The sequence below is a fragment of the Lissotriton helveticus genome, chromosome 5_1 (assembly GCF_964261635.1).
Source record: "Lissotriton helveticus chromosome 5_1, aLisHel1.1, whole genome shotgun sequence".
NCBI lineage: Eukaryota > Metazoa > Chordata > Amphibia > Caudata > Salamandridae > Lissotriton > Lissotriton helveticus.
The window spans coordinates 704802012-704814477 of record NC_136065.1 but is presented as its reverse complement, the minus strand read 5'-3'; the positions used below and the strand labels follow the sequence as shown (position 1 = coordinate 704814477).

Below are 12466 nucleotides of genomic sequence, written 5' to 3'. Positions count from 1 at the left end.
TCGGTACTCATGGCACCTTGTCCCAGAGGCATGTCTTCGGACTCCGGATCTATCTCCAGCTCCGAATCTGAGTCTGGAATGGAGAAGGTCTCATCTTCTTCTGACGCTGACGCCTCAACTTCCTCATGCTTTGACTCTCAACTGAAGATATACGGAGTGTGTCCTATACTTTGGTGTTGTATTTCACGACGGCAAGCTCGAGGATCGCGAAGAATCTTTTTGGACCAAAACAATTTACAAGCGTCACAGTCTTCTTCCTTGTGCTCCGGAGACAAGCACAATTACACACTTGATGTGAGTCGGTGCGAGGGTACTTGGCGTGGCACAGAGGACAGAATTTAAAAGGAGTCAGTTCCATCAACAGAAGGCTGGACCGACGTAGTAAGGCAGGAAGGCCGCACACAAAGTTTTTTTTAATCGAAAGTGAAGGATTTCTTGATCGAAACGATACGAGGAGAAGTGGAAATGCATACAAAATAATACCGTCAAGGAGAGAGTGGATTGCCCACCGAGGGAAACAAGAGGAACGGTTTCAAACCGGAGCGCAGCAATACACGTCCGAACCAGATTGTGGAAAAAAAACATTCTAACAATGGAGTCGATGCCCATGTGCACTATCAGAGAAAGGAGGAGTCAACTTACCTCGTGACTGGAAAGACTTCATCGAAGAAAAATGACTTGCAAACATTTGGACCCACCATTAAATGGCATTATGAGGAAGTGTATACAGGTAGGTGTGTTTTCTGGTGACTGGAACATTCCATTTATGTCAAACGGATTATTTTACACTTGGAAGTACAGAGTATAGTGCTGACAAAATTCAAATGGCAACTTCATGACTGTAAAATGTTGTATCTTAAGAAACCTAGATATTTTTAAGGCATTGAGATCCCATCTGAATCAGTATCAGTTGAGGTGTCAAAAGAGTTAGATAACAATGCCATAGTAAGTGCTGCATACTGTGTGTTTAATTGCATACATGCCACATACTTTAATTTTTATTGCTCCATCATTTGCCTTTTCGTTGTTGGATGATTTAGTCAATTCTGCCACAATAACAGTCTTCCATTGCTGATTAACTCCAGAGGCCATGGTTATAAACTGAAATAGAAACTCTGAAAATCAACCGTACCATTTGTTTAGACAACCATACTTGGGACACTGCTTTTATGAAAGCAGAATAATATCAGCCATCTTATAAAGCAGACCTGTTAAGCCAAGTTGTGCACAAAAAGCTAAGGCCTTTAACTGACCACATCATTAATTTATTTGCATGCAGACAGGAAGTACACTAGCGCCTAAATCCTTGCACAATCTTGAATACTTACGTTCTCTATGAACTGTGTATTTGACAGCATAAGAAAGTCATTGAAGACATTATGGAGGCGACAATTTGTGGTTTTCGTATCTCGAATCAGACCATCCAGCTGCTTTTCTATTTCATGTGTTTTCGATATTGTTTGTTGGGAAAATTCTTGCAGAAAATTCAGGAGCTGTTTAACACAAAAAACAGAGAAATTAGTCTGATATGTAGCACAGCAAACGCTGGTGCTGCGGAGTGGCTCCCCTTTTATTTAATCTTTATATTGCTCCCCTTATTTTTTCTCTACAACAAATGGAGGTCGCCGTGTTTAACTACGCGGACGATCTCCAGCTTGTTTTTGACCTGTCTTCTTCTCCCTCCTCTGCTCTTAACTTTCAATCTATCATGCTCCATATCCGGGACTGGATGAGCCACAACCACCTTAAACTCAACCCTGATAAGACCGAGTTGGTGTTGACAGGTGGTTCATCCAGACCCTGGACTCCTTTGTTTTGGCCCCCTTCTCTTGGCCCCTCTCCCACTCCTGCTGCTTCAGTTAAAACCCTTGGCATAAAAATTAATTCCCAACTGTCCCTTCACTCCCAGGTTAGCTCTGTGGTTTCTGCTACTTTTCTTGCACTGCGTACTATTCGCAGGGTGTCCCGTTTTTTTTCCTTTTCTGCCCTCAAACTCATCATCCTGGCCATGGTGGTGTCCCGCCTGGACTATGGTAACGCCCTATATGCGGGTATTCCTGCATATAGTTTACGGCGTCTCCAACTCATACAGAACCAGGCGGCCCGCCTGGTCTTTAATCTCCCGAAATTTCACCACTCCACCCCCCTCCTGAAATCTCTACACTGGCTGCCTGTACGAGCCCGGGTCCAATTTAAGATCGCTTCCATTGCCTTCCTTGCTCGTCTAGGCTCAGCCCCAGCTTTTATCTCTTCTGAGATTACCCATTATGTTCCGTGTAGAGAGCTCCGTTCGTCCTCCCAGGCCCTTCTTACGATTCCACGTTTCCGAAGAAAGAAGTGGGGAGGCTCTAAATTTGCCACTCTGGCCCCGTCATTGTGGAATTCTCTCCCTCTGGAAATTCGATCTCTCACTTTGTACTCTCAATTCCGGAAACAACTCAAGGCCCACCTATTCAAGAAGTCCTTTGAATAATCCCTCACGGCCCCCTCCCTCCTTCTTCCCCCGGTAGTTCGTTAGTTGTAGCGCCAAGAAACCGCTGGTATACGCGCGCTCTTACAAATAATTTTAAACTCAAACTCAGTGGCTAAGAATGGTTAAGGCTGTCCCATGTTAAGGAGATGGCAGCGCCAACTCGTCTGTAGGGAGGTCATATGAATGGCCTGGTGCACTGGCAGTAAGAGGCTTGCTGTGCCCTAATGGCACCTCTTAAAAGCTGTTGGTGAGTTGCAGCAGAAACCCTCTTTGCATGGCTGGCATACCTTCTGTGAGGGCAACTGCTATTTAGAGACTCGCAGCAGCCATAGTAGTGACGATGTGAAGGGACTAATGGATTCACCAGATGACATAAGGGACTGATGGCAGCACTGAATGCACTGATGTTTTTCCAAAAGGCTTGAAAGGTCATGATGCGTTAATGCTGAGGGCCTGGCAATGTATACATGGATTTAGGATGGTGGTAGACTGAAGTACTACAGATGTGCAGAATTGGGGCAGCAGAGGCAGGGAGGCAGTTGCTTCTGTACGCGCCAATAGTGAGGGATTAAAAGTCTCCCATGGGTCCTCACAGTAATTGTCTCAAGTACCATTCATTTTCCTTTATTAAGGGTCTGGCAGTGCCCATTGTGTGCTATTAGTGAGGAGTAGGCAGTACATTGGCAATGCTGAGCCTGGACGCAGTATGCTGACAATAGGTGGGAACAGCAGTGCTGGGAATCCGGAGATAATGGATGAAAGTGGCAGTATCCAAGAGCAGTGCCCTAGGTGTGCAGATAGCACAGGGTTAGGGGTCCTCCAGGAATGTTAAAGTAAAGGGCCAGCAGTATCTCTTGGTTGCGGACAGTGAAGTGTTGGTAGTACTTGCCTTTGCCGTTAGTTGGAAGATTGCAGTGCCTGCTGTTGTTGCTTCTATAGAGCTAGGAGTGCCCCCAAATATGCTGATAATGAACAGCAAGAAGGGAGGTATGTGTTAAATAAATGTGAGGCTAGAAGTGTCTCACATGTGGTGATAATGATGGGGGCGGCGGCACCTAGAGGTGCTTAAAGTAAAATACCTGCCAGGGAACTGTGAAAGCAGATACTATAGGTATAGAGCACATAGGTGTGCTGACCATTATTCAGCGATGTGGTGTGCAAGGAATGAATTGTTTGAATCCGTTATATTGATTTTCAATTAACAACACAGACGTACACAGTATAAATCACATTCTGCATCAGCCATTATTGGTGTGTTACTTTGATAGGCAGTATATATTGGTACAAAACAACAAGGGCATGTACACATTTCTGGCGATGACAATCACATGTTCATGCCAAACTTATTAACACCTCACATGTTGACTTCTGGTGCTATCTGAAGTCCCTTCATAACTAAGTGCATCCTATGTGTTATTTCAGTGAGTGTCGACTGTGTGGAAGTCTGTTACCAGGAGAGGCAGGTGATAATGAAACAGGACAAAGTAAAAACATAACAGGTAGTTGTGAGTCAAACTGGAGCGTTTCCTGGTCCCCCATGTCTATATACCCCCTCTGCTTTTCATGAGTTAGGTTATTTTAGTGTATGCTCTGAAACCCGCTTCAGGTGGAGGAGTGTGGCTCACTGATTAGAGCGGCAGACCCTGATGCAGAGGTCTGGCCCGGGACCAGGGTTCAATTCCCGACGCGGCAGGGTCCTGAGCCCAAAAATGTCCACGGACTCGATAATTCTCGCCTCGGTGCCTATTCTAATCATGGGGTCCCACGCTGCAACTCTGGGCAATAGTTGCTTAATCTCCACTATGGCGGCCCACCCCACTGCGGGATGCCTGGCTTTCACCCTGGGGATACCCAGTAGGGGTTATCTCACAGGGAAAAAGCCAGGACGGGTTCCCAAGGCAAGCGCCTTGATGACTTCGGGTGATACGTGCGCTATATATAAGTCGCAATACATTTACATTTACAGGTGTTGATTGAGAGTGCCCACCAGCCATGAACCCTCGACTACAGCCGTATCAGGCCCCATATTCCTTCCCCAGCATACACCTGGAGGTGCCACTGTCATTCGAGGCTGGCATATCTATCTCGGCGTTATGAGTGTTTTGTAGCTCAGACAATATTAAATCCCAGCTTGTAGCAATTGAGGTCATACGTGTGCCCAATGTGTCCTCTCAGTGTAGCGCAACGATCTCCACTTTAGCCCACGTCAACAGGAAGCGCCTCCAGGCCAACACGTGAGGGGGTTCAGTGACCTTCCATCTCCTAGTGATCAGTCTCTTAGCTACTGCTAGTCCTATATCTTGGAAGCGGGACGTCACTTTGTGTTTTTCAGTTCTGCTCTAGAGATGAAGGATATAAGTCTCCCACTGGAAGGGAATGGCGCGCTATGTGAAGCGGGAGAGGGTGTCTGCCACCACACTCCCCAAAGACAAGGGCTCCCCCATAACATGTGTAACAAGTCTGCGTCGATAAGGCGACAGAGAGGGGAGGTGCATCGACACAATGGAAATATCTGTTAATCTTGGCTGGAGTGAGATATGCTCTCTGCATGATGTAGCATTGTATCTGGTGAAAGCGCATGTTCCTGGGGATACGGACAGGGCCCTCCAATACAGCAGCCCATTTGGGGTAAGTGAGTGGTCGGTTCAGGTCCCCCTCCTAATGGAGCCTCAATGGTACAAGTGTGATTGCGGTGGGCTGTCTAAGGGAAGCGGCAAACCACCACTTGAGGTGTCCACCGTGCCCCATCACGTGCAGGCACTGGATTGTAAGGTGTGTTGGGGGCTCGTTTGTTATGTCTCCCCATTTAGTGGCCGGAGATCCAAGGAGCAAACGATGCAAAAGGAACTGACCTGGGTGTAACCCATTTTCCTCACTCAGCTAGTGTGGCATGTGGTATTAGAACGTCCTTCCGGTACAAATCCCCCATGTCCTGAATCCTTACCTCCCACCAATCGCACAGTTCAGCTGCTGTGGTTATGGCATGTCCCCCAGGCGTGTCCCTCAGTTGTAAAGCGGGTGCATATACCGTGGTGCTCCCGGTGATATATAAGCACCTGAGGTAACATCTATATGCCACATCGATCAGCAGAGGCTCCGGCGCTTTTGACTTTACACATGGGTGAAACAGGTTTATTAGGGCAGCTATGGACCATGTCAGTTGCGTGACTGCTGTGTCGCATAGTTGGGGGTCGGCTAGCCATCTATCCACCCACTGCAGCTGTGCCACTAGGCCTCCTCTATCTGTAGGTAGGTAAAGCTTTTTGATGGCAATCAGGTGGCGAGAGTTACCCCAGATGAAGTCTCTGATTGTTATCTCGAGGGTCTGATGGGGAAGTTTGCAAAGTAGTATAAGAGTCATGGTAGGATCACCATTTTAGTGAGAGCCACCCTGCCTGTCACGGGTAGTGGGAGCGTGCCCCAGAAGGATACTTCACAGCAGACAGCTGCCAATGCTCTGCCTAGGCTGCCATCCAATAAGTCTGCCTGCTGTAGATATATTCATATGCTGAGGTAGCGAACAGTAACAGCCTCCTACTGCACCCGTACCCCATTAAGTACATACATCAGGTCCCGATAGGATATTGTCCGCGTACATTGAGATTGTGTGCACTCCATCTCCAAGCAGGACACCCCCCACCACTTCAGCGCGGATGGCCTCCTCCAAGGGCTCAATGGCTAAGGAGAAGAGGAGCTGGGATAACAGGCATCCTTGCCTAGTACCCCATAGCACCATGATTGGCTCAGATATGTATGCGCCTATTATCACTCGTCAAGTCAGCTCCTTCTATAGAAGTTTAACCATGCTGATGAACGTTTCACCAAGGCCATATCGGGCTACGCGGCGAACAAGAATTCCCATTCCAAAGAGTCAAATGCCTTCTCCAGGTCTAATATTAATCATCCCGAATGTAGCCAGAGACTTGCGGAGTATGCAGCAACGCTAAAAAAAGCCTCAGGTTTAAGGAGATGCTATGAGAGGGCACAAACCTGTTGTGATCCACATGAACTAGGGTAGAGACTATGGGCACTAGTTGGTCCTCTAGGAGTTTTGCTAGTACCTTGTAGTCTGCGTTCAGTATAGCCAATGGCTGATAGGAACCTAGGGTTGTGGGGTCCCTGTCAGGTTTTAGTAAAGACACAAGGCTTGCTTCACACATCAATGAGGGAAGTTTCAACTCTTCTAGTGCTGTGGTGTAAAGGTTGTGTAGCGCGATTAGTGTTGCAGCGTATGTCTTATAATATTCGGCCGGAGCCCATCTAGTCCAGGGGTTTTACCCATCGCCAGAGCTGCAAATTTTGTTGGGGGTAATTGGAGCGTCAAGTGTCGTGCACTGTTCAGGGGTTATCTTAGGCAGGCTCATTGATTCAGGAAGTTGTTCAACTGCTCTCTATCACAGCTTCCCGAGGATTTGTATAGTGATGTGTTGCATCATTGCTACGTGTATTTCATGTTGTATGTATAGCATGTGTCCCACATCGCCACGTAAAGCGTGTATAGATTGGCGAGCCTGCTCTTGGTGCAGCAGCCATGCCAGCATCCGACCTGCTCTATCTGATGTTGCATGTGTGCGTGCAGATTGTGCTGCATATTTGCTGCACCTAAGCCTTTTCAGTAATTCTACATGTTCACTGCGTAGTTCGTCCATCGCCTAGTATCCCCAATGCATTTAACATCATCGGTTATGTGTCCTAGGAGCTTGCATTCTATTCTGCTGATTAACTTGCTCATTTGTTTACGAATGTTGCAGGTGAGCCCTAGGCTACGCCCTCTAATAGTTACTTTAAAAGCATCTCATTCTAGGAGCGTGTCACCTGTGGTTTATCACAACGAATTCAGAGGTCGCAACCCCCAAGGTCTGCCGGAATGCCAGATCCTCCAGTGCCACCTGCTGGAGGCACCAGTTGGGAACAGGTAGCGGAACCACTTCCCACTTGAGCTGCAAGAGCTGGGGGTTGTGATTGGAGTGCTTGCGCCCCAGGTATTGAGTCTCTCCTACTAAGGAAAGCAAGGTGGTTCACCCCACAATGCGATCTATTTTTACGTGTAGGCCATATACGGGGGAATAGAATGAGTATATGCGAGCATCTGGGTTGCGAATATGCCATATGTCAGCCAGGGACCAGTGGGTCAGCCATGTTACTAGGGTCAGCCATGCTACGATACGCATTCGATACGGCTGTGGTGCGTGTCAGGAGTGGGAATAATCGGTCTTGTGTCACATACAATACAGAGTTGAAGTCGCCACCTATCAGCCAAGGAATTCCACTCCAATGGGCCAGACCTCTGTCGATTTACGAAGGAATTAATTTTGCTTCACATTGGGGGCTTTGAAGGATCCAATGAGGAGGCTCTGGCCTTTTAGTCTACCTTTCATAGCACATATCTGGCCTCTACCTCCTCTATCACATAAGGAACCCCTGCCCTTACCAATACCAGAGCCCCTCTTTGCTTGGGAGGAGTAGTTAGTGCTATATACTTTGCCTCGCCAGCACCGGCAGGGCGATCCACTTCTATTCAATGTCAGGTGGGTTTCTTGTAGGAGGTCTATGCTGGTAAATCTATGCAGTAATTAGGAGTATATGGAATATCTACGCACAGGTGTATGATTATTTCCCACGTTCGATAGGAAGATGTTCGTATGCACCATGTTGGGGGGTGGTTGTATCTACCTCCGTAGGGGGTAAGTGTATGCGGGGGGGCCAGGCGATCAGTCGGTGCTCCGTGGAGTTGCAAAAGAAAAACTTGGGTTTGAAGTGCAATTTGCACAACTTCATGAGAGTGAACTTGCAACTGGAGTTTTCCCCAACAATATTGCCCAACTATGGCAACTACTGCGTATGTTGATGTCTGGCTATGGGGGTAGTGCGCTGTGTACTGTTGCTGTCAGTCTACCCATGTAGTGTTTCCCATAGGGTTTAGTGCTAGCGCGTACACCATCAGGCAAGGGGGAGCACCGTATTCGTGCCATATACTGCCCTGACCCATCCAGAAACAGCTCACTACTTATGTGCCGTTTATCATATGAAGTGTCTGGTTGGTGACCACCCTCCCTCCATATATGTGAAGCGTGTGTTAGAGTTCAGCTCTTGGTCTTCTTGCGTTCACTCAAATGATATCATCTGATGTTTGTGGCGGGACAACTGGCAGGTGTGGCAGGTCTCCAGACCGAATGGGGGTAGAATCATCTTCGCTCTGCGATCTGGCAGACTCCGCCTCTTGGTCGGAACCATGCGTCGTGGCTCGGATTGCTGCCGCCACGTGAAGGGCTTCTCGTCTTTCTGTTAATATTTGCTCTAGGTCAAGAGCCGCTGATGGCGGTGCACAGCGGTCTGAGCCTCCACCCCTTCCCCTGGGCACAGCCTCTTCTGCTTCGTTTTGATGTTGATGGGTAATTGGTTGGTTTAGGTTCAATTGCCAGGCCAGCACCTTCCAACCAGTCTAAAAGCATCTGATGGTGTATCAAAGAAGCCCATGGCGCCTTTTGCCACCACTCGCAATCAGGTCAGGAACAGCAGGGAGTAGCCTATATTTAGTTGTCGGAGCTGGCATTTCACAGCACTGAAGGTGCCCCGCCATTTCTGTACCTGAGCGGTCTAGTCGGATGGTATCTCTGTCCTTGTAGTTCAGAATTCTGAATAAGAGCAGCCACGGATTGGCCCCAGGCAGACACCTGAGGGCAGGTACCATGTGTGCTCGCTCCACCATGAACTGGGCGACAATACCCCTTCTGGTAGGAGTTCTCTCAACCAGGGCTCTACATAGGTCACCAGATCCTGTCCCTCCGGTCCTTCCGGGAGGCCTACCACTCTCACGTTATTGCGACATGATCGTTCTTCTGCTTCTTCCAGTTTGTCTTCCAGGATGTTCACCCGGTCCAGGAGATCTTACAGTGTGCCGCATAATGTGACTGTTGGTTGTAGATTAGTTAGTGCATGTTCATTGGCGTGGACTTCCTCAGCTATTTTATGATGGTCGGCCCTCAGGAGCGTCAAGTCAGATGCAACTTTGTCGATTTTGGACTACAAGGACGTGACCATTTGGTTCTAGTACTGCTTCTATTTTCTTGACTGCTGCTAGGACTGAATCTAATTTAGTGGCCAGCTACAAGTGCGGGGTTTTCCGATTCTGTTGCTTTCTGCTTGTGATGCCTCACCCACTCCCGAGTGTGTCCCTGACTGTGGATTGTTTGATCGTAGATGACCCATGGCCAGTTTTTGCACTGAAGGCATATTTAAGCTATCTCAAGTGCGAAACCAGTAAGCCTCAATTATACGGTCACCAACCGGGTGTCCTATGGGACCGTGCCCAGTAACTAACTGCAGTCCCTCCAGTTGCCCACATGAGTTAGTGACCGCTCGTATGTCTATGTGGTGGTAATGGGTTATCTTATCTTGGCATTTGCTCCTTGTGGCATCTTCTCTGTAATGTCATCATCCAGGCCTTCTTCCTTGTTTATTCTGTCTGGTGCCTGCTTCAGATCGTGCTGCATCAGCTCTCCTCTGCCCTGGTTGTCGCAGCGCATGACGGGGCTCTTCTAATCTTGGGTTAAATTCCCACCTACAGATGCTCACATTAAAGTGTTTCACACTTACATTGAAGATGAAACACCAGAGGAATATTTTCCATATGTGGACATAGAAATTCAGTTAACTTACCAAGAACACATAAATTGGTTTAAATACGCCCTCCCCATATCATAGAAAATGTGAGACTTAGTCTACTCATTAAAGGAGTGACTTGGCAGGTCCTAGCTGCTTTTACACCGCATCCTAATCTTAATGATTTAGATGCAGCAGAAATAACAACACTATACAAAGATCTGGTAAACATTTACAGAAACCTCATGCTGTACATTATGCGAACACTCACTGTTAACCATGCATGGACAACTCAGGAAGCACAACCTCAATTGGCTGCTATGGATATCAGCCGTCGAACACTGAATGCTGTTATTTGAAAAGTTACCACCAGTTGGGAGCAAATTCCGTTCTGGATAGTAGAAAACAAGCTAGCTTGAAGCGGTTTTCCCATACGGGACCACAGGATAAACATAGAATATTAACAATTTGCTTGCCAATGGGGATGGCCCCCTCGGTGGAAGATTGTGCCACTTGGGGAACAATCTTCGCTGCAGTTTAAACCAGAACTCATGGTACCCCCTAAATAGCAGTTTTACCTGAGGTACTAAAACAAGTACAGAATGAGTATGGGCAGGACCTGCTCTGGACTTGGGGATTAAACTGATGGGCAATTTTGCTGCAGTATCGACCATTATGTAAAGTAATATAAAAGGAGAAACAGCAACATTGGCTATACACCAACGCCTGAGAGAATTCACTCCTGCAAAGCAGGAGCAGGAATGACCTTGAATTATCGAAGAAACCTATGCTACGCTAGGTAGAGATAATTTCGGAGCCAGACGTGGGAAACCACAGTTGAAAAGTAATTCTGAAAAGTATAACCCAAAGCAAGCAGCCAATTCTTCCAAAAAGAAATGGAACAAGAAACAAAAAATAAGTAAAATAAAACACCATCACGGGGTGGGACTACTCAGCAGGAAACCATTGACAAGAAATATAACTTAAGAAACGGTGATAATATTAGAAAGCCTGACCGGTATCAGGATACTGATACACGTTCCTCTTGATCCTTTCAGGATTAATCCGATACACGTTCGGAGAGAGGTGAACGGTCAGAGTGAAGATCAGAAGAGCGTGTGAAGCCAAAAAGTTAAACACATCACATTTCAGGCTACATCCTTAAAGAGGACAAAGAAAAGACTGCTAAACCTCAATTCAGAAAGAAGAAGGTAGTAGGAATTAAAATAAGTCATGCCCGACTACTGAGGACTTTGCTTCTGAACAGGGAGTGGGCAGGGACGATGCTGGACAGTGTAGCAGAAATCACAATAGCTCACCAGAACCTGATAGATTATCTGGTGGTAGTAGCGCTGAATGAGCAGATCACAGTGGAAATACCTGATACAGGGGTAAGTGTCCAACATAGTTTCTACAAAATAACACTCCAGATGGATGGGGACATACTCAGGAACACAAAGGATCTCTTTTGGGTGGACCCGCCATATGGTTACAACATTCTTTTGGCTGAAAAGGATTGGCCACCCGAGTTCATAATGGAGTGCCCACTGGGAGAAATGGTAATTTTACCTGCTTTCTCTGACCTCGTTCCAGACATTCATATGCGCAAGAGTGGGAATTTGCGCTATCAACTGCACTGTACCGCAATCGTGTTGGATGAGATGCTTGCCATGGGCTCATGTTATCCACACAATGAGTCATCAGAGTGTTGCCGTTCACGCTGAATGGAATTTCATGGCCGATGAGGCCGCTATAGCAACAGTCCGCCCTGCAGCCATTGCTGCAATCACTCATTTAAGTATAAGAATAAACAGAGACCTTAAGGTGGCCGTCAATGCTGGTCGCAATGATACCCACATGCCGAAAGGCTTTCTGCGCAAATACTCCAACAAGTTAGATGCACAAAATATTCTGTATGCTCGGATTCCAGGAGTGGGGGATGGAGTAATACCAAACATTGATCGTAGATCGGGTTTAATACTAGCTACAAATGAGGGTCTGGGTCAGAACACACAGGAGTCACTGCTACAGTTTCCTTACTGAAGCATTGCTATTGGTGGCCTAGTCTTAAGAAACAGACCAATAACTTTGTCCTCAAATGTGACATCTGCCAGCATCCCAAAGGAAATTCGGTATTTGAGAGAAGAAAAGTGACTTAAAGCAGTAGGCTCAGGTGGCAGGTGGGTCAATCACGAGTACAGAGGGCACTAAAGAACATGCCAAGGAAATCCCTATGGGGTCTTACTCCTTATGAACTCCTGTTTGGTATGAGAATGTGGGTGCCAGACCTCGGTAATGTCAACACAGTAGCAGTGGAAACATCGTTTAAAATCAATGAAAGTTTGGCTGTTTTACAGGACCTCAATGAATTCCGGGCGCGTACAAAGTAAT

The 12466-nt window shown here is 47.1% G+C and overlaps 1 protein-coding gene across 3 annotated transcripts in view; it reads right to left on the bottom strand.

Annotated features, from left to right (window-relative positions):
• The window catches only part of LOC144754851 (WASH complex subunit 2-like), a 770229-nt gene that overhangs the window by 739227 nt on the left and 18536 nt on the right, over positions 1 to 12466 (bottom strand). For all 3 annotated transcript variants that reach the window (XM_078643106.1, XM_078643107.1, XM_078643108.1), the window contains exon 2: positions 1329 to 1493. In XM_078643106.1, coding sequence (XP_078499232.1) covers positions 1329 to 1493 — 165 coding nt within the window. The remainder of the gene's footprint in view (positions 1 to 1328; positions 1494 to 12466) is intronic.